Source organism: Saccoglossus kowalevskii, chromosome 19, assembly GCF_978046115.1.
Source record: "Saccoglossus kowalevskii chromosome 19, keSacKowa6.1, whole genome shotgun sequence".
Lineage (NCBI taxonomy): Eukaryota > Metazoa > Hemichordata > Enteropneusta > Harrimaniidae > Saccoglossus > Saccoglossus kowalevskii.
Genome location: NC_140659.1, coordinates 27,712,697 through 27,735,832, shown reverse-complemented (window position 1 = coordinate 27,735,832; position 23,136 = coordinate 27,712,697). Strand labels below are relative to the sequence as shown.

Sequence of the window (23,136 nt, the reverse complement as noted above, 5' to 3'; positions counted from 1 at the left end):
TGTCGAGGTCCTACATACAACATTTCTTTGAGTGTGATAAACTTTGAATACAAACATATTAATCCGGGCATACAGGTCATTGTGAGACTAGTGTGGCCCGTTCACCGAGGCGGAAGAGTCGTCAAGGATGTACAGAGCTTACTTCTCCGTGTTATGTTATGTACTATATTCACGGACACGTGGAAATGATATGACACGTATAAAAAGTAATTGAATATCAAATGACATTACAAGTTGTTCGGCGTTATTCAATACTTAATAATTTTTGCTTATGTTGACAATTAGATCCTTTATTTTTCCGAAATCTTTTCGACATTGTGCGTTCATTGAGATCGTAACTTGTTTTCTCTTCACTACAAGACACTGTTTTTGTGTGGTGGCATTATTTCTTCTACATTGGAATATATGGATGTTGTTAGTTATAAGTTATACCGGACTTCAGTCAACGAAAAATGGAAAGGTTTTCCACTGCGATGCGACCAAAAACAAATAAATGTAGTAGTTGCAAAAAAAGTTAAACCAGGATTGGACAATGGAATGGACATTGGACATGGTGCACTTCGGTTGATATTTATTTGATTTCTTCCGCGTAGAATATGTCACGTGTTAAAAACACACACACTTCGTCTGTCTTGCAAAGGTGCGAAGGGAATGACGGCTGATCTGTGAGTCGATATGTATTTTTATATCATAATATATCGCAAAATTTGCCCCGGGGACTTAGCTGGTAGAGTTTTCTGAATTTTGCGGAGAAAGGTGCACGCGAAACCAAATAAGGGGTACTTTTTAAAAGCAATAGCTACTCATAGGTAGAGCAGTGGAAGACCTTGTTTTGTTTTTGGAAGTTCCACCTGAACTAAAACACATCAAATCACAGAGACGTTCGAACAGAACGACAAGACTGGCGTCCCTCTAAAATTACATAGTCCGCTCGCACGGTTTCATGACCGTCCACTGCTCTCTCTAACATGTGGAGGCAGTAAGCTGGAACATTATACATTGACAATTCAAGATGCTAAAATAAGTGTGTTTTTATTCTTACCTAAAAGGGGTAATTTTTTATTTAAAAATTAGTGGAAAGATGTTGTTTTTGATATTGCAGAACACTCCTACGTCTTACCTATATGGTACCAGACTTCACGTGGCGTTCATTTAAAATAGATGTTTTATGATGGCGAACAACTCAAATTCTCTTCTACATTTAGTTTTCTGTATTTTCTCCATTCCGATAGAAATACCTCATAGTTTGTTTCCTTGGCTAACTTGTTTCCCGGAAGGCGGGACGATTCTTATTGTAAGCGTTGGGGGGAATTTCCCCACCCTGTTTTGCTATTAATAGATTGTTCTGTCTACGGCGCATGCGCATCTCATTCGTGTGCTACAGCTCGTGCCGTAGACGTACAATGGTAGCTCAGTAATAGCAGCCGTACTTTGACGTTTTCAGGTAAGAGTGAGTCGTTTTATAGCAAAACATTTGATATCTGGTACGGCAGATATTCCATGAGCTTCGTGGTTTGGTTTGACTTATTTATCCCGGTGAACAAAAGGTGCAGGCTCCTCGGCGTCTCGACCGCGACGACTTCAGCACAAACATCTTTGCGACGGTTATCGCTTTATACTTTCCTTTTCAACTCCTTTAACATTTAATAAATACGTTGAAGAATTATTCTTACTGTGTCCGTCATAACTGGAATGGCATCGTATTTACCAGATGCGTCATGATTTGGGGAATTTTGCCACATATATAACTTCTCGAATAATAACAATTTATAGAATATGGAAATTCCCCACTGGGGGAATGCCCTGGAAAAGTCCCGTTGACACACGTTGATTTTTGACTACCAAAAACTGTTGTCATGACTGCTGTGATTGGCTGATTGCTTGTTTGGAAGCTGTTTGAATATATTTTAACTAGATATATAAATTGTACCAGGCCTCCAAAAACAATCTTTTTTTATGTCATTCGTGCAGTACGCGCTTATCGTTTACACTATTACCAGTGAAGTGCGGGTGTTTATGTGGCTATGAGTAAAAACAGGATCGTATCGACAAAATTCTAGGTAGGAATGCTTGTTGCATATTGCATTTATTAAATTTTGCATCGTATCTGCTTGAATAAAAAGTGATAAATAAGCGAGTTTTTTGCACATTTATTTCCAAACCCCTACCCCTTCAAACGTACTCTCTATGACGTTTTGGTAACACACGGGGCATTAAGTTCTTTGCAAAACGAAGCAGATTTAAATATAAACTGACTGAAACAGGAAATACGACTGGGAAACCCCGAAATTCGCACAACTTGACTCACTTCCTCCTCCCCAAATTATATAAATTCTGGACCAATCTGGATTTTGTTTTAAAATATACGACAATCACCTGACTTTGCAATCGTATCTGTACATCTAATACGAACTATTGAGCGAGCTAATATGTTATTGGATGTGGTGTCAGACGTGGAGTCTTGTAAACGAGTTATATCTGCAATTATTGTTGTAAACAAGTTCAGTATAAAACTGCGACTAACAGTGACTGTGCAAGACATTTGAACCGCAGTGACGTGAACACCTACGCACCAACTAAACATTACTGTGACTAAGAGGCATGTGATTTTTCATCTGTATACATAGATTAAGCACTGGATGCAGTTGTTACGGCTATGGAACTACATACAGTAAGCGAATACGATCTACGCATGGAAAACCAACGACTTCACCATGAGAACCGTGAATTACGAAATGAAAATATTTCCCTCAAGAGGCGGGTCAGTGGCTGTGGAACGTTAGGTAAATTATATTTTTACAAAAAAAAATATGTTTTTGGCGTGTGTTGAAATCGGTGTAAATGCTTTGAAAAGATACCCGTCACTATACATTACATTAACACTTGTGTATTTTCCAGAGGGGGTGGGCAGCACAGAAGCAACAGCCGAAACGGCGTTGCTAGCTTTGGAACGTGAGGTCATTCGCCTGAATAAAAAAAACACAACAAATGATATGGAATAGCTACATCATGCTCTGGTTAGGCCAGACTTTTTTTATTCCTTGTTATGCGAGTTTTTATAAGGCAATTTTTTTGAGGAGGGCGGAAAAAAATAAAATTAATTATTTTTTTCCATTAGATTTGTGTGATTCTCGAAGAATTGTAAGTGAGATCATTGATCGGAGAGAAGAAATGAAATAAAATTTTATTCCATGTATAACCGTGTTTCTCATCTGTGCGAGAATTCGGTGCTTTGATCATGATACTCCCACGAAAATGCAACTTGGATTTGTTATGCGGTGGGCGGTAAAAAAATGAAGATAAAAATAATATTTTTTTAGCATTTTTTTGCCCTTAGAAGTCAGCGGGCGCGAGAAATTACGCTGAAATAAAATTATATTTTTATTTAATTTTCGGCTCCTGTTCATTCGGCGGGTTCGCGAAACAAGGGATCGTAAAAGTCTGGCCTAACCATGGTTTGGTACATACAACTAAGAAAAATAAACACACTGTACCAAAAACTGCAAAGTGTGATAAAATTTGCACACAATAAAGATTAAGAACAACATTTACTATTGGCTTGTCTAAATAATAGGGAATACCTTATTTTTTAGATTGTCTAAATTTGAAGTGGTCAATGGATATAATTCTATCAGAAATTATAAATATTAAAAAAATATTCAATTAATATTATTTTTTTAATTTACTATCATCACAGCTGTTATGTTAAGTGAATCCCAAGAGCAGGTGAAACAACTGAAGGACACAGCACAAGCACTGACAGCTGCATCCAGGGCTGCTAGTCTTACAACCGGTACTCCCTCGAGCAGTTGTCAGCTGAGTGAAACGCTAGTGATACAGAGATCAAATGGAAAAACTACAGATCACTACAATGACAAACATAATGATAAAAAGGTATTGTTGTTTGTTTGTTTGTTTGTTAATTGACAAGATTTGTTTTAATAATATTATTTTGTTGTCATACTTTTTATTAACTTTCACGATTGTTTATTATTGCAGGATTATGATAGTAATGGATATGATGCTAATAAGACAGACCTTCTATCCTCCTTGAACTCTGAATCACTTCTGAACTCAGAAGTTGTTTCCGATTCATCGCCATCAGATATTGATGCAGAACATCAATCAAACCAAGAAATAAGCAATCAGTCTGAACATGCACAAAACAGTATCCACTCGGGTGACCTGCCATCAGAGGTAAATAGCTTTTTAAACAAATTATTGTTGATTCTCTAATTCTGACTATAATTTGCTCTTGGCTCCCGGGTAGGGCAGATAATTCAGCAATGAATGTATATCTTGATGAGCATTCAAATCACCACTATGCTTATCTATACTGTAGGATGTGCCAAACGAATCCCTAAGAAGTGAAGTCAGCGGTGCAGATGAAATGCTCTCCAGCCACTCTACAGCATCGTATGATCAATGTGAGTCCCCATCGTTGCTAATAAGGGATTTAAAAGCAGTCCTGGATAGGTCAAGTAGAGAAACACAGTCAGTAATAACACCTATAGTAACCCAGTTAATTAAAGAAACAGCCAAGTTGGAAAAACATAATAAAACTAAAACGGTAAGTTCATGCTCAACTCAATCTGATTAAAATAAGATTCTAGTTTGGGCTTTTTTTTTCATTTTTTCTGTTAATAGAATATCATTCATATTTTTTTCATATATTTTATTATTATTTTTTTCAATTTATTTGCTGGTATTTTTTTAAGTTTTGGTAATCGTCAAGAGTGGGATTTATTTAAGGAGGGTAGCTACTAAGGGTAATGTTGCACAGTAATTTTCTGAAATTCTCTACAGTAGCAGAACTAAGTTTGGAGTATTCAAGAACAACAAAAAAATGTATGGTCACCGGTCAATTTTTGGAGATGTGGCGCCCTCTAGTGTCAAGAAGTTGCCTAAAACTGAGCAATTTATGACAGACTAAACTAACTCCTAAAAATCAGAAAAATAATATTTTTTCTCAAATATGACTTCAATATCTGGCGAATCGGTAAGTTTATCAGAAACGTATAATCAAAGCTCTGTATAGCGAAATGATACTGAATTATGCTAAATTATCTGCATTTTTGGAGATGATTGAAATTTTAAATTTCATTATTTTATTAAAAATTGTTATAATAGCAGCACAGCGATTTCCTAAAACGCTCCATATAGCTTGGTTAGTTTATCCTTAATCAAATAAGCTTTAAAAAATAGGGGGGTCACCGATCTTGATTTTAAGATATTTACTTAACAAATCCCATGAATCCTAATAATAATGGCCGTCTAGTGGTTTCTATAGCAACAAGTAACCGTGGTAGTTATGGAAAAAATGTAAAAAAATTCAAAACTAAATTGATGAAATGTTTATCTTGGGGATGTAAATTTTGTGTTGATATGGCATAGACATATGCGCAGAAAAATGCGCAGTTTAAAAAAACAAGTTAGCCGCATCCCACGTTAAGAAAAAGAATTGAGATTATACATATTGACAAAGTATATTTGTTATTGTTTCACAGGTATTTTATGACAACTTACTTGAAGAAAATGAGAAATTGAAAACAGAAAACAAACAGTTGAGAGAGGAGTATGATGAAATTTGCCAACATCAAAGGTGACTATTAGGCTGATTGTTCATTGCAAAAGTGTGTTCTTTTCAAATTGAGAACTCTATTTAATTCATGTCAATGTTTGTTTCTCTCTAAGGGAGGAGAATGAAACTCTTAAATTGAAGTTAAAAAAATTATCTGATGAAAAAGAGCAAAATGAAGAATATGAAATAGTGAATAAAGCCGATATTATTTCCTCAATGAAAGAAAAATCCTCCAAGGTAAAGACCTTTCAAATGTACAATTTCCTATTAATGAAATGAAATTTATATTGTAGTTGCTGGATAATACCTATGGTACATGTATCTACACTTATTGTTTCAACTTTTTTTTTAAGAATGATGATCAACTACTATTAATGATGTCATCGCATAACGCTAGTAGTCTCGAAGATAGTTCAAAATTAAAAAAGAAGATAGCTGCCCTTGAGAAGCAGAATAAAGAGGTATTGAAGCATCTACATTTTTATAATATGTTGTTGCTGCATATATTTTTTTACTTACATCCTAGTCCTATTTTATTGTTGTCATGTTCTTCATTATCATGGGTATTTGATACTCTCTTTTAAAATTACATGTTAATTATTTTTTTGCTTTAAAACAGGTAATTCAAGTGAATCAACAGTGGGACTCTCATTATACAGCTATGAAAGCTAGTCTGGAGGCAACGATACATGATTTTAAAAGACGACTAGATGCCATATCATCAGAGAATTCTAGATTACGGTCGATGGAAAGTTCGATTGGTGATAAGAAACAGAAGGATATTGATCGTATGCTAAATGATGCGAGAAAAAGAGTTGAAGTTGAAGAAAATACACGAGAACAAGCTGTAGCTGATTTGCATGAAGAAAGGGCAAGGTGCCAAACCTTACAACAAAGAGTGGTATCACTTGAAAGACAAAATATTCAGATAATGAACCAACGAGCTGCACTTGAAAAAGAAATTAAACGTCTAAATAAGGTAGGCTATACATGTACTTTAAACAATTGTTTTTTTTTTGTGGCATTTAATTCCACTATTTCAATATTTTGAGCATTTTCACTGGATTTTAAATTCATGATTTTGTGAGGGAAACAATGATTTCTATTGTTATTTTACATACAGTTTCACATGGATTTAATGTGGCGGTATTTACTCGTTTCATGTAATTAAACCTGTTTGTCCACCACAGGCACTTGCTGAGCTTCCACCTCAGCCTCGTGGGCGACCATTATCAGAAACCGAGGAAGTGCCAGAACCCATGCAATCTAATGAAATGCGAAGTCATATTGAGGCTTTAGAAGCACAAGTCATAACATACAAAGAAGATTTTCATACCGAAAGACAAGACCGTGAACGTATGGTTAATCAACTGGAGGATCTTAAGAAAGAAAATAAAACTTTAAAACAAGAAAAGGACACATATGAACAGCAGGTGTGTGATACACATTCGAGAAATTGTCACTGGGTTTAATTACAGCATTGATGTTTTAAATTCATTGCTTGCTTTGTGAATGATTCATTCTATTTCCAAATTTCAATTTCAATTTTGAACATTTAACTTATTATTAGATCAAATTATTATTATTATTTCAAATTGCAGATTTTGTTTTCAATTTTATTTTGCTTTTTAAATTAATCGTAATTTGCTTTATAATAAAAATATATTGTGTTCAATCATTCACTAACGGCAGTTATCACAACTATTCCAGGCACGTTGGTATGAGGAAGATTTCCGCAAAGAGAAGGAAGATAAAATTCGATTACAAAGGTCATTGAAAGAGGCCAATGCACGGAATGCCCATTTTGAAGTGAGTTTAATATTCATGACTCTTTAAACGGGGAACTAACTGGCAATTATTTTATACGTTAACGCCTTTTAAGTACAAGGAAGTAATAACTCAGTTACTTTACAATGAACCCTATTTTATCATAGGTTCCTGCTACAAGAGTTGAGATAGAGAGAGAGAGGTACTACACACCACCAAGAGATCCATATTACCAACAAGGATTCTTTGATGTTAGACAGGAAGGTAATTATTATGGTTATCAACAACCAAACAGAGCTCAACAAGCTCCTCAATTTACAGTAGAGGAAATACAAGCAATGCAACTGGAGGCATTGAAACAGGTTGGTAACTTTATTGTCTAGGTTTGCTACATGTATGGTGTGAATAGATTCAGCTCATTATGTTAGTACATTAGTCAATACGAAGCTATTTACAAGAACATGCCTCATTGGACACCCATCAGCAGCTTGATTTTTCTTTATGTATCAAATTCTGCTTCAATATATTTAGGCCTCAACTGGAATATGTTGAAATGTATGGATACAATTAGTTATCATTTGTTCATCATATGTTTTTTTGTATTTACTAATTTGTTTCAAATTAATCAGTGTAATTATTCTGTTTTCACAGGAAGCACGTCTAATACCACGTGGTTATCAAGGCCAAAGATCTGTAGAAAGACGACCCAATAGTTACCCCAAACTTGGTCACAATTTAGCAAGAAATGACCTTGTAACTGATAACGACGTGATTGATGGTACTGAGACGTTATCCTCATCAGGAAATCTGCACTGTCCAAGGTTAATAGTCTTATAGTTGAATACACATTTAATGATTCATATGTGACTATTTAAAATGCATACAGACCAGTGGGTTGTTGAAAACGTACATGTTACATTATTGGTTATTTTGCAATTCCAGGTGCCAGAGGGAGTTCCAACCAGACGATGAATTATTCCAAGTACATATTGAGAGATGTGTTCCATAATAATGGTTTACAGATGCAATATGGATAACTTTGAGTATTTTCGAATCTGTTTAATTAATTTTGTTTGTTATTGCGTCTTGGTAAACCAACTAAATAAAAACGTTTTGGTAGCAAACATGTTGATAGAATGAATAAAATGTTCGTTATTTAAGCGAACTCGTATTTCTGTGTAATCAGCCAAAACAGATTTAATATTTTATGACAATCAATAAACTATTACAATATCAAACAAAATTCATCAAACATTCTCAAATTTACTCAAAGTTATCCATATTGCATCTTTACTATTTCCTGCCAAATGCTTTTATGTGCACCTTCCTTGTGTGTAGACTGAAAGTTTCTTCATCGTCACTATGTTAAAAAATACATTTTATGATCTTATGATCTTGTGAACTTGTATGTAAACTTTTACAAATACTTCGTATTTATATACAATTTATAAAGTATTGAAAACAGTAATAAAAAAACAAGACAGCTAACAGCTCGTACAGCCAATCAGTCCAGCTTATTTGCTTTGTATAATAAAGTATTCTTTCTAGTTATGTATACATTTACCCAACATATTATTTTCATATTGTTTCAGTTCATGACTCAAAGGCCGTCAATGATGTTGATAGCTAATAACAATTGATATAACATTTAGACTATGTTAAAGATTTTGCGATATTTCAAAGTAATATACTATATATTACTATTTCAAATGTAATTGAAATGCTTGTTACTGTAGTACATAATACGGTGTATGTAGATTTTCTTTTAGTAGCCTTTAGATTTAGTTGTAAAGTCCATATAGCATGTGGTAGATAAGATGAACCCTCGTAGATCGGACAATATATACATTATAAAATATGCCATGCTATAGTGTTATGAACTCTCTATTGCCCATGCTCAATAGGAACCGACATACTTTATTCACAAGTTTCATTACGTTCAAATTCAATATATATGGATTAAAATAGGTATAATGAATGTTTAATTCACAGCGTACGTCGGGTTATTTGTATATCGTGTTTTCGTGTATAGTTCTTGCTTTTATAAGTGTGTGTCTTACTTCTAATAGTTCAGAATATGCTCCATTGATTATTTACATGTTATATTCTGTGTTTTATGCAGTTTGCAGTGATTGAGCATCGTATGGCGGTAACTAGCAAGGCTTAGATTCATTTTTTTCTATCAGTGTAACTGATATATTTGAATGTATAAATGTAAAAAAAAGAAAATACCTGAATTATTTTTTACAATAAATATTAACGTCCTACGAAAGTACCCGCCGGCAAAGTGGTGTCACATTAATGCAATAAACTGCCCACACAATTCCACAAAGAAATGGGGAGATATTAAAACAATATTACATTACATTACAGTACACAAAATGTCAATTTTGCAAATACATTAATACAAGAACAAAAACAACCCTAGTCATCAGCTGCCGACACCACATTTAACAACAAACCAAAATAAAAAATCGATCTAAAACAATTAAGAATTTCATGCAACCATTACTTTGCATGGTCCGTGACACTAGGTATTTATTTTTATGAACCAGCAGAAGTACTAGTTAGAAATGAGCAAGTATTACCTCGATGGCTCCCGTCAAAATTGGTGGCAACCCAATTTTAAAACCTGAGACGAGAAGATGACGCCTCAAAAATCAACTGCCATAAAGTAAGGATCACCAAAACATATATTTTTTGTTCTATTATGTTTCATAATCAATAATTTTATTTATTTATATATTGTAAATTGATTATGTATTGTTTTGTAATAAAAAATGATACAAACGCAATAAAGATTGTTATATAATTGCACTAGTGTGTGAAGGATTTTGATAATTGAATAATACGCCAGGTATATTTTGGTCGTTTCATGTGTTGATCCTGCCCAGTTCAACTACACTAAGTAATTTAGGTACGCAACGGTAAATTACGTTGATCACGCATAATTTAACCCGATGTACAGCATTATAAATTATCCGTAATTCTTTGATTTGTACTTTTGGACATTTATTTCTCTCCAACTTTTCATTGGTTTACTATTGTTGACACTATTCATAAGAAGTTTGCTTCCAGGAAATAACTTCACGCGATGTTTTGACGCCATTTGGACGTTAATATCTTTGTTTGTCTTGTTTAACGTTCGATATCACGCATAACATGGTGTCACGATTTTAGTGTACCTATTAAACGTAGACTTTACGATATCTAGTCTAGAGCATTATATTTTTAGATGGCGAGTCATTAAATCAATCAAAACTATACCTTGAAACCTGACACTACCTCATTTATACAAAGAGATCCATGGATCATTCTCTGATTGATTTGTCTATGTAGTACTATGTATATTCAGTTGTGTGTTCTCAAGTTGTAACACCTTTTGTTTTCGAAACACCTGAGATCACTTCCAAGAGTTCATATATTAGTCTATTCCTGATTTGACTGGATGTATTCTTTCATTTGTCAGTTGATTGTCTATTATACGTCGAACGTTTGTCTTGGGAGATTATAGTGTTCTTTTTTTGTATTTGTGAACTTGTAAATTTCTAAATGATTATAATTTCGGATATAGTACGTGTATGTTGATTTTAATTTTATGCAATTTGGTTGTAATAGGTAAACAACTTATTACAGGCGCGAAGAAACAGAAAACGCGCCGTTGGTAGTCAGTTATAAATGGTTGTAACCCATGGTAACGGCGTATCTTATATTTCTTTTGCAGCTTTCTATACGTCGATGTAACACATTGGTCCTTATCTAGTCAAGTAACTCTAAAAGTAGGATGCAGGATGAGGGTTTAGGGGCCAGTCTACGCTGTGTTGTATCTTGTTTTACCATATTACTATAGAGATGTATATACATTATACGAGACACGGAATTAAATAGTCTGACATAATTACACATATATTAAGTACGTGGATTGGGCTTTGTAGTAAGCGTACAGTATTGACTTCATTTTTCAAACTGTCAGCAAAAGATATCTCCCTCTATTCCGATGAGTAGTTTTCTCGTGGTACCACGTGTTACTACTGCTTCCGAGCAAAATTTACGTACTTCCTAAGCCCACTGGCAAAACCAGAAATTTGGGGGGGGGTGGCCACTGCTATTGGGTCTCCTCATGACGTTTGTAAATTGATTTGTCATATTTTGCTGCCAGCCGAATAACTGTTTAACAGCAGATATCAGGATTTATTGTATTGACGACATATGCCAGGTTTCAATCAGTATAACATTTGCATTTTGACAATTCACAGTTTTTAATTAGTAAATGAATCGTTTCGCTAATTAGATAATCGGAAATCTGTAATCAGCAAATCTGCATTCAGCAAAACAAAAAAATAGCGAAACGAGCCATTTACTAATTAAAATCTCGTTATTTTCGGCAAATATTTTATGTAGTGATATACACGACTGAAGGGTGAATATACTGGTCAAGTTTCGTTCCAGAATTGTGAATATTGTACGTGTAAGACCCTTGTTTCGCTGACTACAGATTTACGATTAATATCTGTAATTAGCGAAACGAACCATTCACTAATTAAAATATTGTTATTTTCGGCAAATATTTTGTAAATATTGTGCGTATAAAACCCATTTTCTCTGATTACAGTTTATTATGTGTGTCATTCAGTTCAGTTTTGTTTCGTTTCTTCGATTACAATAAGCCGTAGAACATGAGCACCACCAAGGGTTTCACCAGTTCAAGGACAATTTTCAGGGGAAAAACTTATTATCTAAATATTTTTTCGAAAATCAAATTCAATCGAAATGCTAAGAAACTGCCAAAAAAACTTCGCATTCAGTCGATCGTTCAAATTTAACTGTAGACAATAGACCCTCTCGTCCAGTCTGTTATGTTCAAATTGCATTTATTGGATCTTTCAATATTCTGGCAGGCTATCAAATGTTTCAGTATTAAATATTATGTTTATATTGTATGACTTAAGTATTATAATGATATATTAACCCATCACAAACTATAGCTTTAAACGTTTCTATCTAGAATGTCTAAATTCATTTTAAATTTACTAATTGAGTCTAACACTATAGACCACCAACAACAAATAATTCATGCCATGGATGCGGTGCACCGAATATGGTTTGTAGGGACTTTCCAAGTGGTCCCAAGCTCACAAAATACGTAAATGTCCGCATATAACCAATTTGAAATACTAGCACAGTAAAACTCATTATTCGTCAGTAAAACTCATTATTTATCACCTTGAATATTTTGCTCTACACACTTTCTAAAACACGTCTGGGGCATTCGCAAGGCTAATGATACAAATTGGCACGTTGCCAGGAACTGTCTCACACAGTTTAAAGGTATTGAATAAATAATCAATTTATATATGCGGGTTGCCATTGTATACTAGTACATTTGTTTGTGACAAAGCAAGTGGTGATCTGAAGATTGGCAATTTGTAGATTTCCTCTATAACATTCCTTTTCATTTGCAAAAAATTTTCTTTCAATTCTAAATTTAATTTTTATTTTATATTTGTTTCATTTACATTTTAATTTCAAACTATTCTTATCTTTAAACAACTGTAGAATTGTATCTTTAAATCAACACATTCTCGCGTTTTACTCATATTTGCAATAGCAATCTAGTAGAAGTACCCTTCAGTTTTCACAATAATCACTTTTTCATAGTATCTTTGTCAAACATCCAATAATCGATAATTACACATAATATGTGGCTATTTGTAGCTAGTCTTACTTAAAACTCCTGAAAATGTTAATAAATAATATTATCAGACTAATATATAGAGCTGTATCCAAATTATACTTATACAATCTGATTTAGTATGACTCAGACATGATTTAGCAGCACTTCAAACATCTCGATTGGTGTACATAGTATACCACCTTTTTCAGTATAGGTATGTATATGTATATAATATGTATATGTATATGACTTCTTATAGTATAAAACTCGTTGCCAATGTTATACTCTCACTACTAGCCTTACCCATGTATACACGTTTTGTCAACATGCTCAATAATATTTCTTTTATATACCATATCATAATCGTTCATTGAACCAACCGATTCAAAACGCATTATTTAAAGCTGTGATTGTTGTGTCATGGATACGAACACTGTCCTAGGCTAACATTTTTAAATACTTGGGCAAACCAAACATAGTCATACTCTTTTTATAGGTATAAACGAATGTTTGTAAGGGGATTTCCAAGTGGGCTGCTAGGCTAATAAAAGAAATTGGCACGTTGCCAGGAATTGTTTCATGGTGATATTATAATGATAATCATTGATGTATTTGGGTGAAATTGCTGACCGATTGTTGCATAGGAACACATATATAAACAAGTGTAGGTGTATTCAAACTATGTGCAAAACGGAAAATGTATTATCTTATATATGTCAGTTCCGACAGATCGACAGACATATGGACGTATAATTTAATTAGTCAATAGCAAAACTTTCAACAGAGGCAACATAAGCATGGTTGAGATTTGACAGTAGACAGTCAGCATGGCCATACTACTAGTACATCGACTATAAGATAAATATCACAGTGTGCTAGTTCAACGACAAGTGTATAGGGTTTGTAAATATAGTAGTTACACGTGACCAATAAATACGATGCGATGCGACCAATGTGGCATTCTAACAACCACGCCCCGTCGATGACGTCCCAAATTCACTGTTTCTTATTTGGGCTGTATCAACTGATAGTTTTACACAGGAATGAAAGTGTGACCGCTTCATTCTTCGTAACGTTGAAATAAATGTACATCGTTAATGATGCCGGTCATAATGCGACTGTCCTGACAGAAAGAAATAGATGTTGATTCAATCTAATTAAAATCTGATATATTGTATGTGAATTTAATTTAATTTTATATACATAATATTTTTATTTATTTTTACACTATATTTTTCATTATTCGGTAAAAGGAAATCTTACTTTGTCATGTCGATTGGTTCACCCACAAAGACAATTTTAATTTAATTTTATATTATTTTGTAGTTGTTTTATTATTATTACGTACATTTTAATTTGTATAATTTTAACTATCGCCATATAAATCTGAACCAACGCATATAACGAGATTTCAACGAGATCCCCTCTGACTGGTTTAAAAAATCAATCATTCACCCCTTCCCATGTCGCGCCTGTAGACGTCACTGGCCAGAAAGAAACGCGTCACAAACACAATGAAATAAAATGGCGGATTCTACCTGTCTGGCAATAGCTCATAAATGAACCCTAACCCCGCCTCAACAGACAAAAGCACACTAAACTATTCAAATATAGAAATTCATTGTGATCATGTATATTAGCTTTTTAAATCACTTGATCTGAAACATAATTTATAGTCAATATCCTTCACCTCAAGGTAGTGTGGGTGTGATTAACACTATTCCACACATGATTGAAAAAAACCGCTCAATAAAACCTTGAAACAATATACTAGTACGTTGAACCATGGTGGTAATTATTACCTCCATACTTAAACAAATAATCCAATGCTTGTGGAATAGCTGAAATATACAGTGTCTTGTTATAGGCAATATATATACCAGAACAAATAGACAATCTGTTTCAACACTAAATAATTACTAATTCTTTCATTAGGCAACTGTCACTTAGTGTTATTCAAATGCAAGCTTTAGTATAGTTTGATTTCCTGAGGAATATCATAGGTTAGAATCCCTTGAGTAAAAATGCAGTGCTAGTGGTCCCCGGAGCCGCGATGCTGTGCGCTCAAGATTAGATATTAAAATATCAAGACAATAGTAGTTCCACGGGGAGTTATCATGTAAGGGCCTGTCACACCACGCTGACGCATTGTATGACAATAGGTCATTTGATTTTTGGTGAGCACTCTACAGTTCGCATTTAAATTTTGACCCCGAAACGTCTCGTGGCAGCTATTCGGATATGAAGTTTGAACTTTTTTGTTGTAGAGGCACTATTGCAGTCTATATTCTTAAATCAAGAGTTTGGGGTATTTGAAACAAGTAGTGAATAACATGTCTTGTACTAATACGATAACAATTATATCATATAAGTGTATTCTTAAGAACACATCATGACATGATATTGACATTCAAAATAAACTAGTGATTGTGGATGGCATGATTCCAATTTCATGGGTGGGAACGAAAGTCTGTTCAGGTAGGGGAATTCCAAATGGCTAATAATACAAATTGGCACGTTGCCAGGAATTGTCTCGCGGAAACATGTAACTATTTTCTCACATATTTCCACTTTGGTAGATTCGGTGCACATTTCTTTATGCCACAGTCCCATTCACAACAAAACAAATAAACAACTTCCTGTTTTCGTTGTCCCAACACCTTCAATAATCGGACGTGTTCTAATTCCAAACACTATTATTGCTAACCACATAATGTGCGCCGGTGTTCACATATACATTTTACTCAGCGTTATTGAAATATTTTCCCTATCTGAATATATATTAGTGCGCTACAAAAGCAATTACCTGATGTCACGCTATTTTTCAGAATGCAATTCGGGTATGAAGTTGAAACTTTGACAGAGTCACTATTGATGTAGATGAAATTGTGTCTAGATTGCTAAAATCAAGATTTGGGGAGGATTTGATACTAGTAGTGAAAAATATAAGGTTATTAAAGAGGTATTCTCTTATTATTATACGCCTTTTCCTTTCAAGGATACATCATGGGAATGTCGAAATTCAAAATGTTTAGAACAGGATCTCTTCATTACAAGTATTCTCGAGAACACGTTATTTTGAAACCAAACATGACAAGTCATTGTAGATGATATGAAGATATAAAGATCTTTTTTTAGTTCCATGATGACTTGAGATTTACTTGATCTTTGCTAAATTGGCATTTGAGGGCACACAAGAGGTGCATGTGAAGAAACTTCATTAAAAGAAAAACACCAAATCGTGTCAAAGTGTGTCAGAGGAATGGGCGATCATTGGATCATCAAAATATGATCAAAATTGGTGAAAGTATTTACTAAGAACAGGCTGTACTACGAGGCTGCTCAAAACTACAGCAACCGAGGCTGGTGACAATATTTACGACAGAAAAAGAAAAACAACTATAAAAATTCCTCATGCAAATTTTGTTTACATCTACAATAACGTTTCAATTCTAACTTTCATTTTTACTTTATTCATATTTTTATTTTAAATTAGTTTACCTCTAAATTGTAAACGTTATCATCCACAACAGAAAGAATCTCTAACGACCAAGCCACTATGGATTCGCCTTAGACTGGTCATCTTGATTGTCACGTGGTTATATTTAGTTATCTATGAGTAAATGCTGAATCTTTCAATGTTATTCTTTTTCCTTGTATAAGTGCGAAACCTTCACTCACTAACTTTACAGATATAAACCTGCAGTTTAATCACAATTATCACCTTTTTCTAACATCTTGTTAACATCCGTAATTCAAGAACATAAAATGTGGCTATTTTTAGCTAGCTATTTCACAGCTAATCGCATTTCTTTTTACTTAAAAATCCTAAAAATACATGTTCAACATTGCGTAGAATGCGAAAAGAAAGACTGTTAACAGATTTGCTAGACTAGACCACCTGTAGATTTGTGGGGTTAATTAAGGTAAAATTATCAGACTGAAATATAGTGCTGTATCCAAATGTATCAGACATGATTTACATAGTTCACCGCCTGTTTCTGCAGGATGCCGTTATAGGGTATAATAAATAAACGTTTTATTATGTTCGCTTAATGGTTCTTTTATATACTGTACCATAAAACTTCATTGATGAACCAACTGATTTCAGATGTATTATTTAAAGCTGTGTTTGATATAGCAGTGGATTCGAGCAATATCCTTGGCTAACTGTTTCAAATGTTCTATCTTTCTATAATCCAGACGTCCCGACGCCTCACAAAGAAAAGTTGTTCTTGCTAATACAAGTTAGATACAATACTTGTGAAAATAAGTTTCTGAATCAAGTGATGTGATTGCAAAAATCGTTCAAATTTGCCGACAATGTAGGTTTTTTTTATCTTATTTTATTTATTTAAATAATTTATTTAGTCATTTATTATATCACTGTTGATGTTCATTCATTGAGATGATATATTCGAACACTTGCAACCATATAATTGCGTTCTTTCTGGAATTTAACATTGTAATTCGAGTCTGTTTACGTTTTTCAAATCCCCCTTTAGGTCAACGCGTCATGAGTTGCATGTAATTAAACATGTTTGCGTGATTGCGACATAAACAACTCACGTGACACTTGATGGTCTTCACGACGTGAACTTTGATTGGATCCATATCATAATATAGGCATTCTTGACAACGGGATTACTGAACAAAACAAAGGTCTCCCCTCACGTGAGATTGTCAAGCGGCGCCAACAAGGACAAACACTAATTTAAAATCGGCAAGAAATTTAAATACAATAGTACATCAGATGATCGGTGTTTTGGTCAGGGGAAATTGCTGGACGACTGTTGCATACGAACACATATATTTGTTATATTACTTATGCACAAATTGAGCCACGACTCTTGGCTAGCACATCCCCGTCGCCGGCAATCGAGACGTCGTATGTGGAATGGACGTGAATAAGACACTGTGTCGAATTGAGTTTGAAACAATACGCACAGTGAAAGCCTTTCGTACAATATCTGATATCACGTAATGAAGTACAACATTTGTAATATTACAGAGCTTGGCCTCCATGCGTCTGTCCACTCTCCACTTGTAGAGACTTACAGATTGCTACACGTCAAACAATGTACCAGATGAACTCACCCAATCTAGGCCCATCTAAATATAAAGTGCATATTTAGAGGTCACATCACACTGTCAGTTCGTTTCAATCACTCCGCCACTTTACATTGAAAGATGGTAAATGTGGGAATATATGCCAATTGTACAGAGAACTGGAAGGAAAACGAAAGTCAAGTTAGAGGGCAGCATTATAGTGTCCCCGTCTCATTATAATTTTGTTTTTGCAGATACCTGGATAGATTTAGAGGGCGCGCCTAAGTAACTGATAAACATATATCCCATAATGCAGTTCGGAATGGTGCTTTCCCGGCTTGGACCCGGTGGCTATCAATAACTGTCTGTACCACTTGAGGTTTGATTATATCAGCATTGTTGCTATAGTTGACGCCTATACAACGAAACAAAACAAAAGGAGGGATGGCTAACTCGACAAAAATAGATAGTACTCAATTGTTCAAATCAGTTTACCATGGAAGTTCAAATCTAAATAGCTCGCACAATGCTTGTTTATTTTGAGTGAAACTTTCACACAACGTTTATCAGTTCTTTATTAATAAAGGGGCGTCCAGGCGTATATATAGTATGTTTTATTTTCATATTACAAAGTTGTCAAGCAGGATGTGTGCCGTATATTCAATCCCGGTCAGTTTTTCACACTTCAAATGTCATTGTCCGAGAATGCAAAGCTTTAAAAATAAGCCCAGACGTCCTTTTGTTCGTAGAGACGTTGTCAGAATAGTGTGAAAATGTCAAGACAAACTGACAAAAACTGTGGTAGCTAATTAATTTTCAATCTCTCTAACCAAAAGAGGGTCTATGCTCTAACCAACCAGAAAACACGAACGGAGATAATGGCTGTTTAATGAAAGTTACATTAATCGTCCAAAAAATGGCTATTGCATCACTATGACATGCCAAAATCCACCATACACTGACGTTTGCTGATGTTCAATCGTCAGATGAAAAAATAAAATAAAAATATTTACAATACGAGGGAAACGGACGTAAAATCGTCCACGGAGTCCAAACCTTGCATGAAAACTGTCATGGCGTCGTGTTCGGCTATTCGCAGTTTTTTGTTCTCAGTCGCTCAAACGCCGGTGAGAAAAAGTCGAAATGGAAGACAACTATTGTAAATCGAAACAGCTAGGTTTCCTTCAACTACGAGCAGACGAGACGGGTAGATAAGAATTAAAACGAACCCTGACCTCTGAAAATACCTCATTCATAGAGTGCCATAGTACCAGAGGTTGCCGAGCACGACCGTACAACGTACTTTGCGACATCGCTACAGATGCATGCTAGCTGACAAGGGGGTTTCCGATTAAAGTAACCAAGATGGCATCACAGAGTGCGTGATTTTTCTGCGGTGTTTAAAGACAGCATCTTGTTGCCGATGTTTCTGTAATTTTCGGGGTATTTTTAATTAACCGAGCATTTCACGTTTGTGTATTTTGCCACTGAAAAGTTAGTTATCGATGACAGCACAGCAACGGTGTGAATGGTGTTTATCCACTACTACATCGCAATGCTACCAGCACGGTGATAGTTACAGCGAAACGACAAATGTATAATTAGTCATGCCTTTGGAGAAAAAAATGCGTGAAAAAAAATATATTTAACAGTACTCCACTGGAAGCTGCCAGGCTAGAAGTTGACGACATGTTGCGTGATAAAGGTGAAAAGGTTTACTTATCATTTACTACTGTATGTTTTTTGTATCCCGCTTGCATGCTGGAAGCGTCTACGTCTTGTCTTTTTTTGTAGTTTGCGAGGGTAGTTGATAGCGCTTGAGGTAAGTTAAACAGGGTCGAGGACAGGAAGTAACACATCGCCACACCGTAACTGAGGCCAGCAACTCATTTGCATATAACATCAACAGTGACTTGTCAATCAAAGAGCAACGTAAACAAACTTTCGGGACTTTTAATCACATAGGCGTGCCTTGGTTCCCTATATTTTATTTTAAAACTGATTTTGGAGTATGTTCCAGCATTGACAATGCTCCGAAATTTTAACACTATCTAGCCAAGACTGTCTGGGTAAAAAAAAGCAAAAAAAAAAAAAGAGTGAACAGCATCGTTGATATTAATAATATTGAAAATACATGTTCAAATTGTAGGTTGATTACCTTCCTATTATTTCGTGGGCCCTTTGGCTCTCTCCTTACTAGAATTATTTTTAAAATGACCAAGTATGTAAGAGAAATGGGTGATGTTTGGATCAAGCCCAGAACTCATGCAGACCAAACATGGGCATATCATGTCATAGCAGGGAACAGTTTGTAACGGGGATTTCCAGGCTGATAATACAAATTGGCACGTTGCCAGAAATTGTCTCACCAAAACACGTATCCCGCACACTTGCATACGTCTGTTATTACCAAACGCTTCAGCGTGGTATTAAGAATTTGTTTTCAGAGTTGGGTGATACCAAGGTGGAAAATGATTGCACATATGGGGGTAATTCCTGGAATTGCAATAGAGAGGGTTCAGGCCAAAATACAATATACTAGTATAGTGTTTTCATGTTTCGTCTGATACTTCTGTGGTATTCTGCTGCTGTAACTAATGCAAGATTTGTTCTGAAATTCAGTGTATTGTGTGCACTCCAGGGTTATTAGTTTTTTGCTGAAAAGACCCCTATTTTTAATGGCAGATTCGAACAACGTTCACTCCCACTGGGAAATATGCATTGTCACTTGAATGAGAGCTAATTAAACACATTTTCCAGACCGGCGAAAAAGTATGTAACAGCCAATTGTAACAGCCTATCACGTGATTTTACTCTGAATGTCAACATGGAAAGAGGCTATTCCATTTTACGCAGGAATAGTTGGGAGTAGAATATGTGAAGGATTGTATAAACAGAGATGTGTATACTGAAAAAGTAATATCTATCCTTCTTTTGCATCGCTGAGCATTTCTTTTTTAGTATACTTGTTTAAAATGCTAAATTTGAATGATTTGCGATGGTTTTTTTATTAAAACGCCTCTAATGGTTGAATCCTGGGTTTGAAGGAGAATGTAACAGCACACCACGTGGTTCGTTTGAATACAATGGTGAAGGGTTGTCACGATAGGGCACCGTCCGATCTGGATGGAATGTTTCGAATCAGTCATATTAAGTTAAAAGTTCCTCCATAGAATTGTGCATTGGCAAACATGACGTCACAACTGCGGTACTCCACTGACGAAATGACTTTCGTCGACAGCGGTCGTTGATGAGCTGAACGCTACAACTTCGCTTGTGATGTTGCTTGTTAGCCGTGGATTGAATGAATCTTGATTTCCGGTAAAAATTTCGCTCATTTGGCGTTGGTAATCTTTATTTGGAACTGGGTAACGCCGCAACGTCGCCAGCAGAAACCTCTTGGTACTTTGATGTTGATGGTCTATGATAAAGCTCATTCAACCACAGTCCCTCAGACTGTGATTCAACATACATCAAGTTCTCTCAATCGCATTATTCCATGTGGTGTACAGCTAATATTAGGGATTTCAGTCACTTGGTTAATGACATCAAAAACTACAAAAAACGTGAGCATAAGTAAAAGCAAAAAAAAAAAAAAAAAAAAAATTACTATGAATTCTAGCTCTATATCTTATGGTCATTTTCTGAAAAATGCAACCCATTGCGAATAGCCGTTTTGAAAACACGGGAGAATAAAAATTGAAACATTTGAAAATCCTGGCAAGCGCCGTGAACGTGCGTGACCTCCAAATTTAACCCGTGTTCTAAATCCAGAGAAGTTTGCTGCGTTTTCCCACAAAAAACAAGTAGGGGATGACAGCTATAGAATGAGAGGTGATAGGTGAGAATCGGCCGAAAATTGGCGAAACAGCAATAAAAACAAAAGTTTAACGCCAATTTTCGTATCGACTTACAACTTTCTGGCATATCTATCACTCATAATTTGAAAAAAATATATATTTTAATAGACACAAATCTAGGTTTTGTGAGTGTGACATCAATTTAAAGAGTGCGACAAGCCCATTTTAAAAGTGGTACCTCCAACCCGGTACTTTGTTTCCATGGACTCCATTTTTATTTACGAAGAGAATGTTTCACTCCTTCACTTTTATATACGGCAAAATACGTTTATTTTGTTTTTAACATGTCGAAAATGCAGCGTAAATGCAAAGTAAAACGAATTGTACATGCTAGAGCATTCAAAGCTGTAGAATTGAGATGATTCATTGGTTATTTTGGCATAAAAATGGATCGATCAGGCACAAAGATTTCAAATTTTCCGGGCAGCTCCCAGTTATGTTTTCTTCTTTTCGCATAATTCTTTTCTAAGTTGCCAAAAATAAGCTGTATATTATGCTATCATGTTATATCTTAACATTTATATAAAGTTCATTTGTTGAAAATTTGTTGAAAATTCAATAAAAAGGGGGAAAGATTAATGAATAATTAGTGCTTATTCATCCAAAATGGTGCCGTTGTCTTTACTACTAGTGCTTTGTTGTGCCATCCTTTGTCCAAAATTAAGAGATGCTGATTGAAGCTACAAAGTACCTTATCTTGAGAACAGTTACTCTGATTTTCATCAAATAAGGTGCATTGTATTGCTCTAGTAGAGATCTGTCCAATGCCACCATGAAACTACTCTATGATATGTGTATAATTTTCCCCAGAAATCCCTATTGATACAGTGTAACAATGTCGGCGCCGGTGATAAATAAAATAAAACAAAATAAAAGGCATGATCATTTGAACACTGCTATTACAAGACTGGTAGGAGGTAATAAATTTGGGACGAAAGTATTCAAAAAACAGATTTTGGCTGTTGCCATGGTAGTGGTGGGTCAGGATTGTTTTCCCATTTAGTGATGGTACGACCTACCTGTCAAGTAAGAACAAAATCAGCCAAGCCAAGCCAAAAAAAATCACAGAAGAGTTAGTTAAAAAGCCATACCTGGTGAACAGTTACTCTAAATTTGGGGTCAACTTTCTCAGTGATGAAAAAAGATATCAAAAATTCAAATAGTATCATCATTGTGCCCACACTCAAGCCGAGTACAATGAGCTA

The 23,136-nt window shown here is 35.0% G+C and overlaps 1 protein-coding gene across 2 annotated transcripts; it reads left to right on the top strand.

The window, feature by feature from the left end:
- Positions 1 to 1,333: 1,333 nt before the first annotated feature.
- LOC100375063 (uncharacterized) lies at positions 1,334 to 9,577 on the top strand. Of its 2 annotated transcripts, none has more exons than XM_002732187.4 (14): positions 1,334 to 1,444; positions 2,628 to 2,783; positions 3,698 to 3,894; positions 4,000 to 4,197; positions 4,343 to 4,570; positions 5,508 to 5,602; positions 5,695 to 5,818; positions 5,935 to 6,042; positions 6,201 to 6,560; positions 6,772 to 7,014; positions 7,292 to 7,390; positions 7,516 to 7,710; positions 8,000 to 8,169; positions 8,291 to 9,577. In XM_002732187.4, exons 2-14 carry the CDS (start codon positions 2,657 to 2,659, stop codon positions 8,355 to 8,357), a joined length of 2,211 nt encoding a protein of 736 aa, XP_002732233.3. In that variant the 5' UTR covers positions 1,334 to 1,444; positions 2,628 to 2,656; the 3' UTR covers positions 8,358 to 9,577. The 2 variants fall into 2 exon arrangements, with proteins under 2 accessions (XP_002732233.3, XP_077863200.2); XM_078007074.2 differs by lacking the exon at positions 1,334 to 1,444 and adding an exon at positions 1,958 to 2,060.
- Positions 9,578 to 23,136: the final 13,559 nt, after the last annotated feature.